Source organism: Lonchura striata, chromosome 1, assembly GCF_046129695.1.
Source record: "Lonchura striata isolate bLonStr1 chromosome 1, bLonStr1.mat, whole genome shotgun sequence".
Lineage (NCBI taxonomy): Eukaryota > Metazoa > Chordata > Aves > Passeriformes > Estrildidae > Lonchura > Lonchura striata.
The window spans coordinates 131,498,353-131,519,890 of NC_134603.1; the positions used below are offsets into that span (position 1 = coordinate 131,498,353).

Genomic DNA, 21,538 nt, shown 5'->3' on the forward strand with positions numbered 1-21,538 from the left:
TAGGGAAATATTTTTACTTTTATTTATCTTAGACTTTTTTCTGTAGCATCTTGTTCTGTAATGGGAGCCCACTCCAGCACTACCTCTTAATCACACAGCTACAATGGGAGAGGGCAGCATTATTATCAGATGTGGAAAGTACTAGTGATATAAAATTCATTCAAACAGTCACATCAGGTCATTCTTACCCTTAGGTGCATGTTGACTTTTCACACTCATTACATGCTAGTAGCACTCCTTGGTCTCCAGCTTCTCCATGAGGTGCAAAGAAAGGGTGACACTGATTCTCTTTGTGGTGACCAGTGACAGCACCCAAGGAAGTGGCCTGAAGTTGTGTCAGGGGAGGTTTAGGTTGGATATTAGGAAAAGGTTCTTCACCCAGAGGATGGTTGGGACTTTATTGGAGTTGGACTTTGATCCTTGTGGATCCCTGCCAACTCAGGATATTCTGTTAATCTGTGATCTCCACCTCCTCTCGGGCAGTCTATTTGCCAGCTGGTTACCACAGGGTAGCAAGCATTTATTTGGACATTTCCTTCTGTGGGTCTGAACATACAGTTTTTGTATGCTGGGTGTGTTTAACTGTGCTTTCTTTAACCAGCTTGTTCCTGCTCTAATACGGAGCAGATGCAATTCTGAAACAGCAGTGAAATGCTAAATATTAGCATAATGCTGAACTGAAAATAAAGAGAAAGTGTTTCCTGCCTTGTTGCATTTGTTTCCTGGTCTTTATGCATGAGCTTTTTAAGAATTGCAAATAATTTGTAAGCACTGGGCTTAAGTTATACACAGGTGCTACAAGCAGCACTAGCCCCACTTTATTACTTAAAAAAAAATATTATGGATCCTGTTTTCACATTGCCTATAATCATAATTTTAACAGCAGCTACCTCCTGGCTGTCAGACATTAGAAGCTTTTGTAACAAAAAATGGAACTGTGCCAATACTAGGGTTACCCAAGGAAATGCAAGATCATCATTCAGCAAACAATAGGCATGGTGGTTGTACAGGGACAGAGAAAAGGACTTTTAGACCCATAAACCCCAGTGTGCATTAACCAGGACACAACACTGGAAGGAGGGCAAACTCATCCTGTAGTTAGTCATGCAATCTAACCAAACAAATCCCTTCCCACATGATGGAAATGGCACAGACACAGAAGATAGTTTAACCACCCTTCTATAATATGGGACTATAAGGAGATGCTTAGTGTAGTGCTACTCAGAATAATAAGCAGAGCTTCCACAATACCACTGTTGCTCTGGAAGGAGAGGGAGATCATGAAGACTCAAAGGGTGATATGGGCACGATCCAGCACTGCTGATGGTCAGGCAGGGGCTCTGTGGGCTGCAGAAGGGAGCTGAATGCAAAGCAGCAGCAGGGACTAACAAGAAAAGACATGGAGGAGCTGAAGGTAAGACATGGAGGCACAAAATATGTGCAAAGCTAAGACATTTTTAGGATTGTAGGATAATTCAGGTAGGACAAGACAACAGAAATCATCCATTCAGGATTCCCTCTCAAAGGAGAGTAAACTACAAGGTCAAGTTGCATTACTCAACCTTCTATACTCCTGCACACAGGCAAATATCCTAGGGGAGTTTCATCCTCAAACCTGACTCTCTTGAATAGTTCAAAGCTCCCGAGGGCAGTCAGGGGGAGGGGTCAGGCAGGTATTAAATACAGAATGTGCTGACTGGCAGCAGGAAGCAAGAAGCTGTGCAGAAAACCCACTGTGAAGGTGTTCCCTTGACGAGGTGCTCCTGCTGAAACATTTTGGAGTTCAGCCATCCAAGCGTATTACGAAAGAGTAAAATCAAAAGGGATTGTCCTCTCTTCAGTCATTATAGAGTCACTCCACTACTGACTGATAACTATCATGGGACATGCACATTCCTCAAACCAGCATTTTCTTAGCTTATGCTCATCTTAGAAACAATACTCCTGCATACACAATTATATATTTAAAAGTCAAAGGACTAGGTGGTCCAGCTGAACACGTGTGGTTAACCTTTGCTTAACAGCAAAAGCCATAGGAAGCCTCCTAATGTTTTTGGTTCATTTATATGCCACAACAGCTTTCTCAGTCTCTCCTGGGCCCAGACATCTAGCCCACAAATATGTGTGGCTAATAGGACACAGCAAATTTTTTCCAACCATTCTTTCATGCATTTTTTTTCATACTGTTAAACATTTGTAATAGTTTCCTCATTTTGCCCTGATGTGAGAAATAAAATTCCTAGATGCTACATGTAAGAGAAACTCATACTCTCTCCTCTTATTTGAGGGGCTCACAAGGACTGAGATTTCAGGGTGGCAGCTCACCACCAGTACCTACGGATCTTTTAGAAAGTTTTTGCTTTTAAAATATGCGTAAAATCTACAACTCTGACTCACAAAATTAAACAAACAAAAATAATTCAGAACACTGAAAATGTTTGCTGCAAAGACCAGATCAAACCAGAGAGCCACCACACATCTGTAAGGCTCTGGTTCTCAGTTGGTATTGCTGACACTTCTTGAATGAGAAGTGCTGGCCAACACATGGACGGCACAACTGGGAATTTCGTGCAATTACAATAGGTTTATATTAAATAATCAAGGCTCTGTGAATCTAACTTATTCTCCTGGAGAAAGTACTAGTAGTTGTACAATTACTAATGAGACTCAAACGCTACTTTTGCATAGTTATATAGCAACATAGAGCTGATGCATTAGACTTCTCCCACTGGGAACAGTACCAATTTGTGCATATTCAGAGCTACATTTGATAAGACAATTTCTATGTTTGATAAGACAATTTCTGCATTTAGACATCATGAAGCTTATCCAAAAAAAAGACATGTCCAGTGTCTTTTGGGAAATACTTCCTCGAATGTGTCTGAACAAGATACATGAAACTTAGCTTTGGAAGCTGACAAAGAAAAAGTGCATAGAGCCCAAGCTGGCCTACAGGGAAATAGTTTAAAAGCAGGATGCTGTTGATTAGACTGACAAATGGTATTTTAACCTGGGTAAACAGACACCGCCTATTCTCTGCAAAAAAAAAACTGAGTAACATTGGTCAGGAATAGGAACAAAGGCTTCATTGTCCCCAGGGAAACATTGCCAGCTTCTGAATACCAGTTTGCTTTTCTAAATGATGTTTGAAAATTTGTTTTAGATTTGATTACCCTACCTCTCCTTGAAATATTTACCATATTTCAGCTATGATTTCAACAGATCCTACAGTGGAATATGTGAAACCTGCTGTTTTCAATGCTAAATAGTCAAATGCCGGTGAAGCACTCTCCTGTGCCAGGAAAAATTTCAGACCCTCGGGTGTGATTTCTGTTGATTTAGGATTAATCCCTGCAGACTGTTCATCTGGATTACAAATCTAGGAAGAATATAGGCTCATTTACAGCCACATCCTCCACTTGAGAAATAGTTGGAGACAGTACTCCCACATTTAGAGTAACTAGATTGAAAGAAACATGCATTTATAAAAATTAATTAGAGACACATTTATTTGTTTTGATTTCTGCCAAATACTCACTTGGCCCTAAGTTAACATTTATGTTAAATCTTATGCTTGCCATCTCCAGGGGCAGAAAGCAGGAAGTCAGCACTTAACAGCACAACATTCGAGTGATTCCCAGTTAAGAACTCATGTGGGACAGTGAAAGAAAAAACCCAACAAAAATCATAGTCCAAGGTTTTAAAGGTACATGGTACACATTAATGCACATTAATTCCTAAGTCTTTTTTATCAGTTCTTTGAGAGAGGAGGAAGAGTCAAAACCTTGACTCCCTGAGACCATGCGGGAACCAGCTCTGTTGGGGAACACCTAAAGCACGGGGTGGAACTGGGAAGTAGCAGCATGAGAAGGCTGATATGGCTCTTTAGGTGACTGAAGCTATTGACAAAGCTCCTTTCCTTGCAGTCACTTAGAATTTTATCCTAGGAGGGGAATGAGAAGGTGCCAAGGAGTTGCTGGAAGCCACATTAGAAAGTCCAAGAAGCAAAACAGCCTTCTCGACTTCAAGATGGCAAGGTGGTGGGTTCCCAGACATCACAGTTTGGTACTGCACAACTGAAGAACAGTACTGCACACTTACATACCTCCTCAAGTAAAGCAGAGTTTACATGAAATAAGTAAGCTGCTCACATCAACTTTCGATGTAACAAACACTCTTGTGAAACTCCCATCTCTATCCAGATATGAATTTGAAACCTACTATTGCCATGTAGTCATCTTTCTAAGACTGTTCACCTCAGTGCAAAAGTGAAAAATAAGATAGTGACTTCAGCAATGCTTGGAAGATAGTTGGAAAGCATGTGTTCCTTTCCAGATAACATTGCCACAAATAATTCCCTCTTCCCAAGGAAAAGATTTTTCATGCTTCTTTAGCACAACTGGCTGCTAGAATCCCCAGCCAGTCCACCTGTCTATCAAACTGAGAAGTATTTTAAGCACTAAGTGATAAAACCTGGTTCCAACTCTTGCTTTGGAAGCGATTTGCTTTAGGCTGACTTTAAAACCTGCTGTAAGTCAGTAAGTTTACTGCAGACAGGTCTGTCTGTGGGGTCATACAAGGCCTTCAGCTCCCACTGGTACCATGTACTCCTCAAACAGCACTTTGCAGATCAAGTGGTGCAACCATTGACAGAAAAAGGAAACTATAAAGAAGGGGAAAAGATGGGAATGTTTAAAAGACAAATCACACCTCCAAAGATGGGAACACCTAAGCTATGGCAAAAGAATTGACACGTATCCCCACAGGTGTGTAACACAGAACTGAATGATGCTTTGGTCAGTACAGTGCAGACTCCAGAACTTGAGGCTTAAACATTCCTAAATAAAAGAAAGCATACAGAAGAACATCTTTGGGGGAGGAAGGAAAAAAAGGGACTATACTTGTCCTGTAGCATTGCAACAAAGGAGGAGCATTATCCAGAATAGAACAGAGGGCCGAAGACATCTGAAAAGAAGCATTAAAAGGAGAGTGTGTGCGGCACAGCTCAAAACCACATTGGGTCCAAATTCCAGTGTTAATAAAAACAAACACAGAATTAGCCTCCCTCCAACATTCTTTTTACTAACCAGTGACAAAAACATCTTTATAGTTTAATTTTATTGGCATTTTAAGAAGTCTTGAAAGACTATGTATTAGAAAGCTGAAAAAAACCTAAGACCTCAGGCTACATTTCTGAATTAAATAGCCACTTTTGCTTTAAAATACCAAACACCACCCTAACCTAGAAGTGAGATCCGACAATCCATCTGTTTTCCCAAGTCTGTCTAAAATTTCTATACATGTGTAACAATGAAAATGTTCACTGCAGAGCTCCGATTTTCTCACTTACTCCTCATGTAAGTCAGAAAAAGCTCCTCACCACCAAATTTCAAGAACCTATAGAAGGGCTTCATTAAGGTGAAACATTGTCAGAAAGGAGGAAATACTGCTAAACATTCAGGAGCAAGTGTTGGACTGAGCAATACCGAGGCTTATCTTTCCTGCAGCTTAGAACAAACAGCAGTTCCTGGGTGTAAAATGTTTCACTTACTTTTTAGTTGGCACTAGTGCACAGGGAAGAGCTCTAGGAAAATTCCCTTGAGCAAGGGAAGCTTTCTGTGGGCTGGCTACGAGAGCTTACATCATTTATGGATATTTCACTGTGCCTACAACTTCTGGTAAACAAATGGGTGAGTCTGTTATATAGCAATTTTTTTTTAAAAGTCCAAAAAGCAAGCAAAGCAAACACACACTTATGAAACAGTTTTTCTCCAGTGTAGCAGATGTAGCTTTTGCTTTGGTCCAGCATTTGCATTGTCCTGCAATGTGCTGGATGCAGTCTGATCCTGACAATTTGTAAGTTACAGCAGCACCACCACATAAAAGCATAACCTTCACCTGAAACTTGACAGGAGCTTTTATGGTCTGTTCAATTGGTCTTGTTCCCTTAAATACCCCAGCTTTTGAGCTCAGTCAAACTGGGTATCACCCGTTTCCTGCACTTTCAAATGGAACAGTTAATTAATCCAGGTAATAGCATTAGCAGGGTCTATTACAGTACTTAAGGTAATGACAGCTGTACTGTGCTTCTGCCAACACCTCATCCAACAGCCAGAGCTCCAGATGTAAAGACACCTCCCAGCAGCCCATGTGCCAGCACTTCCACTGCTGAATGCTGTTCTGCACATTTATGTTAGAAAGCACAACTTTTAAATTTTAACAGGTCTTTTTTTTCAGAAAGAAGAGGTTCACTGAAAGAATAAATCCTTTTTTTTTTAACAAGATGGTTAATTTTAGACAGTTTTGCTTTATTTCTGAGGTATCAGTTGTAGTCAGCTCACTAAGGAATCTGTAATAATATGGAGACATTGAAGAATGAGGACAATGCAGAACCAGCTGCCTGCTTATATGAATCTGGTACTAGCACTTAAACATTTCACACTTTCAAAATCTATTATCTTTGTTTTCTGGGTAGCTGACTGTTTTATTAATAACATAAATACAGAATCATAGAATCATAACAATTTGAATTTCCTGTACCCACCCTAGAGAAAAAGCAAGAATATTTTTATTAGACTAAACTGTGCTGCTATGCAACATCACTAGCATGCAGAAGGCGTAAATGAAGACAGACATGAACTGTGTATGAGATAACTTATTTTATTTATTCAATTCTCAACTTAATTTTGATGCTAAAAATTGGTCAAAGGCACTTCAAAGAAGGTATTTAAGAAACAAATCCTTATGGTGACCATTCCAGACAAATCACCAACTTTTATCCGGCATTAGGAACACAACTACCTATAATTGCAAAGTGAAACATTCACAGGTTTTAAATGGAGCATACTGTCCAGCAGCAATATTCAATTCTTTTACACTATTAATAACATTTGTGGAGTATTTTAAATACAATATGGTAAAACAAAGCAAATTACACTTTTGGAGTTCCACAGAAGATTTCTTGACAGAAAAAGGACAAAAGCTGCCTTTCCCAGTGGTCCTGTATTGAGGGCTCTATTTTCATCTGTGCGTGCACTATCAGCATCAGTAACAGGTACAGCAGAGAAATAACCCACACTTTTCTGTCATACAAAGACAAAACACCCTGCTCAGATAACAAAGCATTTATAAGAGCTCTATCTGCTACTCAAATACTGACATTTATATTTCTGCAAGCAGAACAGATCAAATGGTAATAGCTGAAGAAAAAGTGATTTTTAATATACATCCCTACCAAAGCAAAACAAAGTGTTCTTAAAGGCAAAAGTACTGTGAAAGGAGCTTCCACAAAATGATGGACAGCGTGTAACATCTTAAATAACACAAATACAGACTGCAAAAATTATTTGGGAGTGGAAGAAGATTAAAACTGGTATTTTTCTGCAAACAAAGATTATTTCTCTTCTCTGATTAAGACATTAAGACTAGTGATCAGAAAGTAGCTTCTTGCCATTGTCAATCTTTCTGAAGTGAAATCACATTTAACCACAAGTTTAAAATGTTACTCTGTCACACATGGGGACACTCCCACATCCACTGACTAGTAATTTCAAGAAAATAGTTCAAAAATTTTAGATGGGTAATTTAAATCAATGAAAGCTTTTAGGTTTTCTAAAATTAAGAAACCTCTTTTAGAAACCAAACCACAGAGAAATAATCTGCACAGCCTAAATAAGCCCATGCTGCTGTGCCTCAGGAAGTCTCTCCATCTCCTTGGGCTGCAAAAATTCTCAAACTCAATAAATACTTTCTCAAAGCACAAAGACCTGAGAGTGAAATAGCAGACTACTAATATTAGTGTAATATTTTATGTGAAAATTATACTGTTCACATTCCAACCTTGTCCACTGAGGCTTCTGAAGGCAGTGAGATAGAAACCAATTATTTCAGAGGTATCAGCTCATGGTTATGGCAATACAATTCAACAGAGAACAATAGCTCTCTGTTATAATCACAGAATGTAAAACCTGATACTTTTCTAGCTTGTCTGGAAAGAAAAATAATTCTTTGCAGCGCTGTTATGAAGGCAAAAGAAATAGATTCAGAGGCCTATGCACAAGGACACTTTAAAACAAAGAACTGACATTTGAAGAAAAGGCGACTTACTTCTCCAGGCAGGCCACCCATTTATCACAAGGTAGTATGTCCTTAGCCTTATCCCCTTCAGAAAGAGAACTTGCTCCTTTACTTTTCCAGTCTCTCTGCGGTCCTGCACATTTTGTGGAAGGGGATATTCCCACTCTGCTCTGCTAAACCCACAAGCCTCAGCTGGGCAGACAAAAAGAACTAGAACTGCTGCTGAGAAAAGGCCTCACCCTCAGGAGTGACCTGGTTTACCTTGTTATCCCGGCAAACAAACTGTGTGAAGCTCAAATACCTTACTTCCTCCTATCCACCTGAGACTTATGCTGGATGAAACTGGAAAGCCAGAGACAGGATAGTCAGGACAGTAAGGAACATGACAAGGAAATGCTTCACAGGACAGCACAGGGCAAACATACGACACAAATCTGCAGAAAATATGCAGGATTAGTTCTGCCTGTTGTGGTAGAAAATCTTTAAATCCCCATGGATGAACTGAAGAAAGCAGAAATAAAGGAACTGTACAGCAGCTCAACAGATCTTTTACATGGGCTGAATTTACAAGGAGATTAGGTTGGGATCTCAATTTCATTTTGTAACTTCCTTAAGTATTCCTGAATATTTTAACTGCTTGTTTGAACAATGCCATTGGAGTTATCAATTCCATATGGATTTCACAATACGATTGGTTTGTGCTGTATATGAGATAAACATTTAGCTCATAGAAGGAAGCACCTTTCAGCATATTAACATCCATTGTCCTCTGGACAAGCATCCCTCAGACTACAGCAAACTGGAGATTTTTCCTTTCTTAAACCAATACCGTTATAATGTTCTACTTAAGTCAATTAACATAAAATAAAGTTCATGTCCCTATCAGTACTTCAGAACAGTGCTGCTCATAAAGACCAACAGATTTAACCCTGCAGGAACTACTTAACTAATACGTGATAGATGAACTCAGCCTACATTCAGGCAGAGAAGATGTATGCAGTATTTCAACACCATGAGCTGTTCCAGTAATTACCACTGTACTGCAGAGCAACGGTTAGAAAGAAAGGAATAACTTTACTGTTGGACAACAGGAAGAACTCCAATCTGTACTAGAACTACCTTTGGAAAAAAAAAATTCCAGTACCTTATGGTAATATCATCTTCCAGGAACATCCTGAAGGACCAGCAGTAGTAAATAAAGCTGTCTGCTACCACCGCTATGTGCCCTTTTCAAAACCAAGACTGGAGGTAATTAGGTTATGTCCAAATTCATCAATATGATGAAGGTGACAAATAACAAAAAGATGAAGAAACTTCTGTTCAAGTGTGGAATAAAACACTACATGTCACACTTAATCCCATTCCCCATACTGCTATTTACTCAATTCGAAAAGGAGAAAACCAGAAAGTTTTAAATTAACTCTACAAAACATATATTCAACATCTGAAAAAAAAATCAGTAATTAAAACACTTATTTTGTCCCACACCTAGAAAGTGTTTCCAGTTCAAAGGCAGAGATACTTATGAAGTAGTGGAGAAAGTTAATGCACTTTAAGAGATTCCTGCATTCAGGCTTGCTCACCTTAATAACTACACAGTTCAACTTCAAAAATAGTGAAAAAAGGATCATTTAACACTTTGTGCTAGAAAAGGTAACAAGAAGCAGATACAGAAAAAAAATTAAAGTGGAAGAAAAAAAATGTTCAGAAAAGTGAAATTAAAGTACTTCAACCAAATAAACTGGCTTTGGTGCATTTTTAAAATAGGACATTTCTGTATCTGAAAATTTAAACCTCTAGAGAAAATTTAAATGGAAACAAACTAATTATAATAGTGGCTGAAACCAAGTTGTTACAATGCAACTTCACTAAGATAATAGTCTCCCTGGTTTATGTGGCAGGTGGGATGGAAGACAGACTTCTGTTTCAAAAGCATCTACCTTAGGCTGAGAAATGCTACGCCGAATCTTTATAGCCATTCAAGCAAAAGGATAAGTTAATAAAACAAAAAAAAAAAAAAAAAAAAAAAAAAAAAAAAAAAAGCCACAGGCAAATATGTAAGCAGCTTGTATGAACCCAGCAATATAAACAGTAACTGTTTCTGGTTACTCTCCAAAAGAGTATTCCTCCCCAAAAACTTCATATTGTTTTGCACAACAGAATTTAAAACTTTATAAGTAATTCATAGCAGTGAATTCTGTTTCTGAAACTATTCAGATTAATCTTGTGGGTAAAATTCTGCCACTCTGTTGTTAAGGCAAAGCAGATTGGAGAACCTAATTCCGTGTCTCTGCCTTATTTTTAGTGCAAGGTCACAAAGTAACTTCAAGATGTTGAGAATACTTCAGAAAGCCATTGTGGTCTGTCTGACTGGGCAGCATCCAATTTCTAATATTAGAACTGACTTAATGGAAAGGAAATAGAGGAGAACAGAAAATGAAACAGAAATAGAGTATGATCATCTGTGAACCTGTCCACTTATGGTTTTCATACAAATTCTCCCAAATATTATTGTACCAGAGCAACCTCCAATTTCACAGCTTTAGGGCCCCAAATCTTCATGGGCAGGGATGCAAGGTCACATTATCCCAAGCAGTCAGAGCCAACAGCAGACTCTATTGTACACACAGTGACAACTTGATTTTTGAAATAAAAATTGCCAGGAGTAATTTCAGTCCACAAGCTTCATGCACAAGTTTGAGGAGACTCTTACTCATTGTACTGGCTTCTTTTTGGTTTTTTCCAAGTCCAATTAGCTCTCAGAAGTTTTTTGCTTTAGCTTTTGATTATTCTCCAGTGCTTCCTTTTTGCTCTGCTCTTCTGAATTCTTTGACGAATCAGGATTATACCTATACAAATACCCATATGGACGAAGATGATAAATCAAATATTCCAAATGATACATAGTCACAGAGTCAACATAGTGGAATGAAACTGCTAGATCGGAGCAGCATCCAGGACCCTGAAACACAAAACAAAGCAAAACAATCAGCAAGAATTGCAAAGCATGCCCTGGATTAAAGATCCGGGAGAATTCAAATAAATTCTTCATTTAATGGTAAGAAATTCACTACTATCAGTCATATGTATACTTCAAAAGTTAATGTTAGGCAAGCAAAATGTACCAGGCATATCTGCCAAAGCATCTTTCCAAAATGAAGCTGACAAAATCTCTTGCTTCTGTGATCAAGCCAGTGAAAAAACTAGCTGCTCTCATTAACATCAGAGGTTTTCTGCTTTTCCATACTTAATTTTTGATGCTGGTGTTTAAACAGCACCAAGAAGCAGCAAGCAGGCGTAAATGAGTAACATTTATATATTAAACAATAAATGCCTGTTTCTTATGTCAGCATCCAGACAGATTGTACAAGCTCCATGTGACTGTGCCTGCACCTGTTTGTGTTGACATATAATACAGTTTGGCAGTATTGTCAGAATCTAACTTCCTACTGATAGAAAGTTGTTACAAGTAATTGCAGAATTTTCTTTTAAATGCCTTCATTTCATTGACATTATTAGGAGCTACAGGATCATTATTAACACATTTGTCACAACTTATACTTTGTAAATTTGAGAACACTTTTCTGGAGCACAGTTTTGGAGTTTCTTTTTTTAGCAGCTTTGATCACAGAATTGCTAATATTTCAAATGCAACTGGAACTAAGATGAAATATTTAAAGACACTAAAGAGAACAATTGCTATGTACCTGTCATTCTTTCAATACTTAGGAAGTTTGATCAATATAGCTTGACTTTGTTACCAGATGAAGTAGTCTCTATCCAAGCACAGGCAACTTGCATTCTGAATCAGTTACAGATGGAACTGTCCACAGCTCAGCCACCCATGCACTGCAGCCTTAGCTAGAGCTGCTGCCTCCTGACACACTAAATACAGTATCATACAGCTGGTTTAAGCTACAGAAATGCTTTAGCTGCTGAATACAAGTATAAAAATAGATTGCTGCTTTACAATGAAAAAAAATCTACTGAAGAACCAGACTCTTTTTCAGCTTTAATATGTAAAAAATTCCAAATTCTGTTTTTGAATCCTGTCACCTAATTCTAATTCACACATCACACGCTCACACACATCATAAGATGCACTTGACAAAATGGATACCAGGTTCCTCAGGACTTACCTCTACAGCAGGATAGTAATTGTAATTCCAGTACCAAAATGTTTTTGGTAGGTATCCTCTGATTAAGTGATGTTCTGGAACAAATGGATGAAAGGTTTCTCTACCACTTGTATCCCTAGAATCCCCTGCTTCCACATTGATGATCTCCATGCATTTTCCTAGCGCCAGATCTTCAACAGAGGAACTGTGAGTGCATTTGTTCGTTTTAAATGCAGCAACAAATCTCTTCAGAGCTTCTTTGCTCAGAACATACCCTGCTCCTCCACTCATGTAGCCCTGCTTCACATAAGGCTTAAATCTTCTTCCAAAGTATATTGGTTGTTCAGGACTGTATTTTGAAAGAAGCCATCTCAAATTGTCCAATATAACATATGTATCATCATCTGCTTTCATAAACCAATCAGCATCATCAAAATAATGGTCATATACATACTGAAAAGCTTTAATAGTCTTCCAGTAGAGTTGGTCCCTGCCTTCTTTGGTTTCTAGGCCCACAGCTGGGAAGTCTTTATTTTCCTCAGAGCTCATAAAAAGTACCTTATTACAGCGTTGGGCCCAAGTGGCCTTAACATGCTTGGCTTTCTTTTCTAGATTTTGAGGTCCAGTCATTACCCAACACAGTATTTTCACCTTGTGATACAGTCCTTCTGCAATATTTTTATCCTCATCTAAAAAAAGAGGAAAGGTGTAAAACCATATTAGACATGATTGCCAAACAAACTAACAGCAACCTCCCCCCTCCTCAGATACTGTTTCTAGATAGAAAAGACATGCAGACAGAAAAGAGACTTTTGCTTCCAAATGTACCAGTTAATGAAGACCATGCTAGATTCTGGAAGGAAATAAGCAAGACTGTCAGAGATTAAAATTCTTAAAGCTGTTTCAATTTCACAAGATAAAGGAGAGTATAAGAGTTATATCAAAATGGGTCTGTTCATGAAAGTGTGGCTTTAGCAAACCTTGATTTCTACATAAAAACTGCTTAGAGGCAACACCTTTATGGTCTTGGAAGACTAATGAAAATTTTAAAACAGAGTAATTTTGCCATTCACAATGAATACAACTTAATTATTACAACACAGAAAGGTCAAAAAGCTAATAAGCTCTTTTATTCATGTTAACTAAATATTCATGTTAACTAACAAAGCCTAATGAATATTTCTAAACAAGCAAAATATGTTTTAAGAATAAAACAAATGGTAAACCAGAAATAATGTATCATATTAAGTAATTGAGGATACTATGAAACTACTGTTACTGTTGATAACATGTTTTTATTTGCACCAATCCAGCAGAATAAAGACAGTTATCAGAGGTGTGAAACAATGTTTTTCAAAGCATTCATTTCTCTCAAAGAAACATTTTCACTTGACACATAAAGATTTTAACTCATGTAAGAGAATATTTCATGGACAGTGAAATATGCACAACTGATAATAAATTATTCCTGCTTACTATGTGCAACTATAGATCATATTTCTCTCTAACAAAGTTCTACAACTAGATGCGAAACACTCATTTTACAACATTTGGAGTCTAAATAGGTCTAAATAACAAGTTTCTTACTAACATCTTCAGCAAATGCATTGCAGTGCAATTTTTCTCATCCAAGCTGTGCCTACTCAAACAATTCTCTGTATTTGGGATTTAGAATGAACTCATTTAATGAAATATATCAAATGTAAAAGCATTCCTGAAGTATTGGATGGGTCTGCCTTCTCTGGAAAAATAACCAGAGTACAAGAAAATTTCTCTGGTTTTGACTGCAAACAGCAATCTATGCCTGGACTGCTGTGTAATCAGCTTAGCAAATCATGCCCTCAGTGACTCCCTTTGCACCCCTGCTTCAATTCTGTGTTTTACTAATCATACCGAGAAGCAATTTAAAAAAAAAAAATTATTTTAACTTTATCTTAGAGGCTAGATCAAAAGTTAGAAGTGGTCCAAAATTAGCTGCTTAAGGTAAAAAGCAACCCAGCCACATCTACAATGCTAGCAAAGATATCTGCTTAGCAAAACTGCCATTTGGTGTCAATAGCTCATTTGAGAAGTTAATGCTCCAGGCATGTCTGGATACAGAAGCTGGACAAACAGTTGGACTCTAAGGAAAAAAAATTACTCCCATAATAAAATGTAAACAAAGAAAACCACCATTCAGTAGACCTCAGGAGAAAAAAGTTTAGATGTAACCTGAACATGAGGAAACTTGGCAGTGAAGAAGCAATGTTTTGCAATGCATGAAAAGGGAGGACATTTGCTAATCAGCCAGGTGTAACAAAATACCTTTATGCTGTCCAACATCTGCATTGAAATCCATTTGTCCTTGCAGCTGATTGTTGTCAGTATCTGCTGAGTGCTGCCCATGTGGATCATTGTGAAGAACATGAGGCTGGATCTGAACCTGTTCTTCTAGTATAATGTTAAACAGGAGATAGCAGACAAAGAATCCTATTGCTGAGCCGAAAGTGAAGGTTAGAAAGTTCACCAAAGACTTAGAAGAGGCCATCTCCTGAAGGTGAGACACTGTCAAAACCAAATTAAAAATACATTAGACTTAGCATAGAAATCAAATCTAAAACTATAGGAGGAAATCAAGGACTAAATCTCTGAAAGCAAAGAACTCAGTTCTAGCTCAGTTTCAGCTCCCTCGGGCCTGCACAGAAATTTAAGTGCAAGAGCAATGTAAATATCAGTATAAAATTGTACATCCATTGATAGTGGCTGCACAGAAAATACCTATTAATTACATTTATACAACATTTAAACAAGAATGTATACACTGAAGTGCAGTAGCTTTATAAAACTTTTTTATTCTCTTCAGCCTACCAAACTGAACTTTAAAATGTAACACTTAAATCTTTCATGAAGCTAAAAGATGACGACCAATGGCAATCTACAGGTCAAGACACAATATGGTCACAAGATATTCTTAAAACTCCAGCCAAATGTATATTACAAAGAATCTTAACATATGTCAATCACAAGAGATTTCGAAGAGTTATAAAAGCATATCTACTCCCAAAATAGGGCAGTTGTCCTTACACTTTTAGGAATTACTGAGGACTGACTTTGAGAAAAAAGAGTAAGACAACATCTGAATTTTCAAACAGAAACACTAATTTTTCAAAGGAAGAGAAGAAGAAAGTACATTAGCCTTGAAGCCTCTTCTACACTTCTAAAACTGTACTGTAGTAATAAAAAGACCATTTCGTATCAGCCACACCCTTTTGCTCCTCAAAAACTACAGGACTTGGCTGATCATTTTTATTAAACCAAATCAGCACCTATGCCTGCATAAAGGGAGTTCTATGCATCAAAAATGAGTGTAAATTTTAACATATTAAACACTTGAAAACCAATTTCAAGTTTTTGAGGGTTTTTGATCTTTGGAAAAAGTTGAGCTATTTTCTAATAACTCATGTCTAAACTACAAAAACATTGACTGTTAAATACACACTGAATTCAAGCCAGAGCCTTACAAACAAGTCAATGATGTTCCCTCCATTAGGATCATTATTAATGACTGTGAGCAGAACCCAATTTAGTTCATGAGAGAGCCCAAAAAAGAAAATTATGGACTGCACAGAGCATCAACGAAAATCATCGATCAGAGAAGAGCTGCAGCAGCAAAACAACTCATTTAGCCTGCACCCCCTCCTCTCACAGCCTGGGCAGTGTATTGGAAACAGTGTGTCCCCAAGCAAGCTGTATGAATCACTGTGCAGCAACACACACTCCAAATTCCAGCTTTCTGTCTGTTCCTCTGCCTTTTTTTGTTTTGTTGGGGTTTTTTTTTGTTTTTACTTTCCCCACTTATCACCACAAAGTCCCCTCAAAATTTGCAATACACACAAGGAGATGGCCAAAATAAAACAATGCCTCCCTTTTGGTATATTCAAGTGGGGACCCATGCATGCCCACAGGGTACCTACACCACCTTCTAGAAGAAAAGGTTTCCACTGTTCTACTTTTCAATACTAGGTGTCTCCCGGCCATAGAATTTCAGTTATCTGCTCCAACAGCTGTTAAAATTTCTCTTGCTAGGAGAGAAAAAAATGAAAATAACTTGAAAATAATTGTTGCTCATTTAAGTAGGAAATTATGTACAACTGAATTCTATAGAAAAAAAATAAATGTGCAGAAAAATGAAAAAAGTGCACCCATCACATTGGAAATCAGAAGCTGACTTGGCAGTACTTCACACACAAAGAGGATTTCTCAGGGCAGGTAGTAGCTGTACTTCATATTTGATACAAAATGCCTCTAGTTACAGTTTTTTATTTAAAAGAATCTGTTTATCATTCTATTGATTTTATACCAACAGAATGGGTTACTATAAACATGTGTGGGTGTATATGGACATGTTTATAAACTCCAACAGTAAACAAGAGAAAAATTTTCATTTTTTATGGTATCTTGATATTTCACATAAATTGAGTCTTTTAACTTGACAGCAAAAATAACTGAAAACTACAGCATTACAGTAGAAGAATCAGAAAATGCCTAAAAGGAAGGTCAGTTGTTAGATGATAAACATCCCCACTCCTTGCAGACATTCTCTTCTACACACAGATTTATTCAGGGGGAAGACACGCAAAACAATTAAGGCCAGGTTGGATGAGGCATTGAGCAACCTGATCTAATGAGGTGTCCCTGCTCATGGCAGGGGGATGTACTTTAAAAGGGGTTGGATGATTTCCCTTCTCCCTTCCAACTCAAACCATTTTGTGATCCTATGAGTCTATGACATTCAGAGAAGGAAACATCTATTTTTACTTCTTGAGTTAAAAAACACACTATGTTAAAAAACACCTACAATAAAAGGCTAGGTTTGAATTTAATTTATGCTCCACTGCTCTATCATGGAAGCTTAAATAATTACAGATACTTAGATATTCATGCAGGTAGTCCTATTCACATCAATCAAAACAACAAATATTTTCAAACTCTATCACAATGTAACAGTCATTTAAGATTTGGTTCTAAATTTAAGTTTCATGAGTCAACAATTTCTACATTTTCAAGCTTACAGAAAAACGATTTTTCCTGTGTTAGGGACTTGGCAGCCCACTGACAACAAGGCTGCTGCAACTCCATGTGCCCAGATCCAGCCAGGCTGAGGATGTATTCCCATAGTTGTGCATGCAAAGATGCATATGCACATGGCTGACCACAGAGATCAGCACAGATAAAAACAAGTGTTCATGCAGACACAAACATGGCCTGGCCTTATGCTGCTCCTCCCCATAGCTGCCCAGGACAAAGGCCTGCTACTGGGGAATATACACATGCACACAACCTACCCAGCAACCAAGCCTGAATCCTCAGACTCCCCAGAGCCCTGCTCCTCCTCAAGCTGCCGACCCTCTCATCTCACTAGTACCTGTCCCACTCTTACAGCTGCCTCAAAGAGGCTCCCAAGCCTCTTGATCCTACTCACTGGCTAGCCCGGTGTGATACTCACGAGCTGGCATCCTTGCCAACACTGCACCCACGCACTCCAGCCTCTGTGGCTCACAGTCCTGCTCGCTGCTGGGCATTTAGACCTCACTCCAGTCCCTCCAGCTGCTGGCACACCAGACACAGAGGTCCCTAGATCTTACTGTGCTTCTCTAGTTGCTGGCACTTAGAACTCAGTATGCACACGAGTCCTGGCACCCAGCAAAATAGCTAGAAAGGCACCTTAATGAGGAAAGAGGACAGACTCTGGCAATCTGGCCTAGGACACAGTCAAACAGACTGACCAGCCACTTGTTTCTAACTGAGCAGACTCTTTTGTTTTCCCATAATTCGTCCTCAAACCACCTTTCTTTAGTCCCTCCCAGGAGCACCCCATAATTTTGTGCACTCATAAGATGCTTTTCTCTTGTGTCCCATGTGACCCATATTTTCTAGGCAGTTAGCCCCCCTGATCTTGTGAGCTGTTCCAGCCAGCCCTCCTGGGGACTTCTCCTGCTGCACGTCACACCCGGGCAATGGGGCTGGTGGCTCCCCAGTGACAGAACCAGGGGCTGACTCCTCTGGTGAGACTGTGCCTCTGTTCATCCTGCTAGTGAGCCTTCAAACATGTTAATCTAAATTACTGCTCTCACCCTGCTGTTCCAATAAGGGCTTTAAGAGCACTTCCACAAGCCAATGGAAATTTAAGGATAAACCATGCAATATGAGAACATGAATAAATGGCAAGAGCTTGGCCCCACCACCAAAAGAAAACAACCCAACCATTTTTAAAATTAATACTTTCACACAAACTCAGAAACACATTAACCAAAATACCAAACAAGCAGAAATACCCCAATCCCAAAACAACATAACAAAAAAACCCAAGAAAAACCCCTCCGTAACCATCAAATTTGGATTTTGAAATTTACAGAATGCAGAACATCAGAACATAAGTCTAATTTTAAACATGTTTATCCCACTACCATTCCATAATCCCTTTAAGATTCGATTAAGTTAAACCTATATACAGGGCTGATTCTTTCTTGTATCCCTTACTTAGGAATCAAGGGGGAATCTCTGAGGCCCCAAGATGAAACAACTTAAACGTCCTTTGAGAGCTGCATAATTAGCAATGAAATTGATCTCTACCACCACGTCCTTACCAGTCAAGCAACACATCAGAATAATTCGACCAAAATGTAGAAAAAAACATCGTTAGCTGTGCAAACACGCCTTCTGCCCCTTAAATCACATATACTGCTAGCTACTCTGTATATTCATATGCTTACGAAATGCTGCTAAATGCACAAGTTGTGCATTTGCTAACGTCTGCATCTAGGATTTCTGTGAGGCTCTGCAGTTTCCTATCGACTAAGCACAGATCGTATCTTTCCACTTCAAATATCTAATGCTATAAACATTTCTTTCAAAATAATTCCTGCTTGTTCTACCAGAAAATACAAACCATCAGAGTAAGGTACTTCGGCATAGGAGGCCAACAACTGCACTGAAACGAGACGTGTAACAACCCACAGTACCGGTGAGCTGGAAGAAGATTTGGCTTCTCCTTCCTCATTCCAAAAGCTGACGCCGTCCTTCGGCAACAAGTGCCGCGGCCGAAGCGCGGCCCCGCAGCTCTCCCAGCGCCGCCGGCCGGGAGCGTCCGCCCAGGAAGTCCCGCTGCGGGGCGGGAGCGGCGGGGCACCTCGCTCCCTCCGCCGGGCTCCCGGGGACTCGCGCTTTGCCAAGGATGCCCCGGCTCCGCCGCCGCTCCTTCCCGGCCGTGCGGCCGCGGGCGCCCCCCTCGCCGCCGGGGTGACACGGAGCGCCCCGGCCGCCTCCTCCCGCCCGGTCCCCGCGGAGAGGAGGCGCCCTCGGCGCCTTCTTCCGCGTCGCCCCCGCGGGCGGAACGCTGCCCCCCCAGGCCCGACCCCGACCCCGGCCGCCCCTCACCTCTCGGGCCGGCGGGGCCCTGGCGCGCGCTCAGCCGCGCGACGGCGCGCGGGCACCCGCTGGCCGCGCGCCGGGCAGGCCCCGGCCCCCGCCGCCCCGCGCCGCCGCCGGCCCCATCGCGCGGCCGCCCCGCGCCGCGCCGCGCGCCGCCCCGGGGCGGGCGCGGGCGCGGGAGCGGCGCCGCCCCGCCGCGCGCTCATTGGCCGGCGAGCGGGCCGGGGGCGGGGCTCTCGCGGCACGCGCCGCTTTAACCCCGCTCCCGCCGCGGCGGAGGCGCCGCCGCGTGGCAGCGCGCGCCCGCCCGCCCGCCGCGCTCCTGGCGCGGGAGCGGCGCGGCCCCGCCCCCCCCGCGCGGCCACGGGAGCCCGCCCCTCCCTCCCCACCCGGGCAGCCGGGCCGGGCCGCCGGCGGTGGGCGAGGGCCGCCGCCCCAGGCCGAAGCCGCAGCGCGAGAGCGGTGCCCGGCCCGGCCGCAGCACGCGGTGGCTCGGCCCGGACACGGAGGGTGCGGGGAAAAGATGTCCCGGGGGGAAGGGGAGGGCGCGGCAGGGCTGCCCGGAGCTGCCGGCAGCGGTAAGCGGCGCGGCGCCCCGGCAGTGTCTGCGCGGGCACGGCCAGCGGGGAAATGCCCGGCAGCGCTGTCCGCCCGCCCTGACGCCGCGTTACCTCGCTGTCGCCTGCCTGGTCCTGCCGGGAAGCGGCAGTGCCGGGCGCTCAGGCCGGGCTGCGGAGCTCCGCTGCGCTCCGGCCCCTCATTTCCCTCACTTCGCCTGTCTGGAGCCGCTGCTCTTCCAAAATACCATTAGGCAACTGCAAGGGAGGTTGCTAGGATACCGAGCCCTCTGCAATCGCTCCTTATCTCCCTGTGCTAACGTTGCCTACCTTTCTAACAGCTCTTGACGTTTATCTGTCGGTGGTTTTCTTAGGAGAAAAACATTAAATAGCAGGAATTTTAGATTTGGAAGGTGGTTTTGATTACAGTGTAACCGAAAAAATAGCATTTTGCAAGCACTGGGTAGATAATGGCACTCTGCAGTAAATAGAAGGTTTGTGTTGTGATTTTTTGGGGGAGTTTGTGTGTGTGTGTGTGTGTTGTTTTTTTAAATACTGGGTGCAGCTACGTGCAGTGAAGGACTGATCCATGCTGGGGGCCATTAGTGTTTCTGTAAATGGAGGTCACTGCACACACTGTTCTTGGTTTTCCTGTTCTCCATCCTTCCACCAGCCTGTCCATAGGTTCCGTCCAAACCATAGGTTTCCCTCATCATAGCTGTAGATCTCTGTATTTTCCTTCTGTCTCCTCAAAACAATTATCACCTCAGGAATGTGCCCTTTCATCTCCATTTTCATGTCTATTTTTACTTATTTTTCTCTGTACAATGGGTCACATAGAATCACAGAACCATTTAGGCTGGAAAAGACCTCCAAGATCACTGAGTCTGACCTATGACCAAACACCACCTTGCCAACTAGACTATGGCACTAAGTGCCACATCTAATTATTTCTTGAATGCCTCCAGGGACAGTGACTCCATACCTCCCTGGGCAGTCCATTCCAATGTTTAACAACCCTTTCAATGAAGAAATTCTTCAGGAAGTCCAACCTGAACCTCCCCATGTGCAGATTGTCCTGTTGTTGGTTGCCCAGAAGAGCAGGGCCCTCCCCTGGCTTCAACCTCCTTTCAGGCAGCTTTGGGGGTGATAAGGTCTCCCCCCTACCCCTTTTTTTCTCCAGGCTAAACACCCCCAGCTCCCTCTGCTGCTCCTCATATGGTTTATTCTCCAGACTGTTCAGCAGCTCCATTGCTCTTTCCTGGACATGCTCCAGTATCTCAGTGTCTTTCCTGAAGTGAGGGACCCACAGCTGGACACAGCACTTGAAGTGTGGCCTTGAGTCATTTAGGAGATGTTGAATGTACCAATTTAGGA

At 41.3% G+C, this 21,538-nt stretch overlaps 1 protein-coding gene across 3 annotated transcripts; it reads right to left on the reverse strand.

Annotated features, from left to right (window-relative positions):
- Nucleotides 1-6,644: 6,644 nt before the first annotated feature.
- On the reverse strand, nucleotides 6,645-20,387 carry C1GALT1 (core 1 synthase, glycoprotein-N-acetylgalactosamine 3-beta-galactosyltransferase 1). 3 transcript variants are annotated; one of them, XM_021538367.3, is made up of 4 exons: nucleotides 20,276-20,387; nucleotides 14,499-14,738; nucleotides 12,216-12,883; nucleotides 6,645-11,038 (listed from the first exon to the last, which is right to left on the reverse strand). In XM_021538367.3, exons 2-4 carry the CDS (start codon nucleotides 14,719-14,721, stop codon nucleotides 10,829-10,831), a joined length of 1,101 nt encoding a protein of 366 aa, XP_021394042.1. In that variant the 5' UTR covers nucleotides 14,722-14,738; nucleotides 20,276-20,387; the 3' UTR covers nucleotides 6,645-10,828. The 3 variants fall into 3 exon arrangements, with proteins under 3 accessions (XP_021394042.1, XP_021394041.1, XP_021394043.1); XM_021538366.2 differs by lacking the exon at nucleotides 20,276-20,387 and adding an exon at nucleotides 19,611-19,664; XM_021538368.3 differs by lacking the exon at nucleotides 20,276-20,387 and adding an exon at nucleotides 19,196-19,300.
- Nucleotides 20,388-21,538: the final 1,151 nt, after the last annotated feature.

Bases quoted from the DNA above. Each gene is read 5' to 3' on its own strand.
- C1GALT1 (XM_021538367.3), bottom strand. From the start codon at position 14,721: ATGGCCTCTTCTAAGTCTTTGGTGAACTTTCTAACCTTCACTTTCGGC. The intron at 12,884-14,498 runs GTATTTTGTTAC...CTCTTTTTTTAG, and splicing joins AGATGTTGGACAGCATAAAG to ATGAGGATAAAAATATTGCA. The intron at 11,039-12,215 runs GTAAGTCCTGAG...TTTGTGTTTCAG, and splicing joins ATTACTATCCTGCTGTAGAG to GGTCCTGGATGCTGCTCCGA.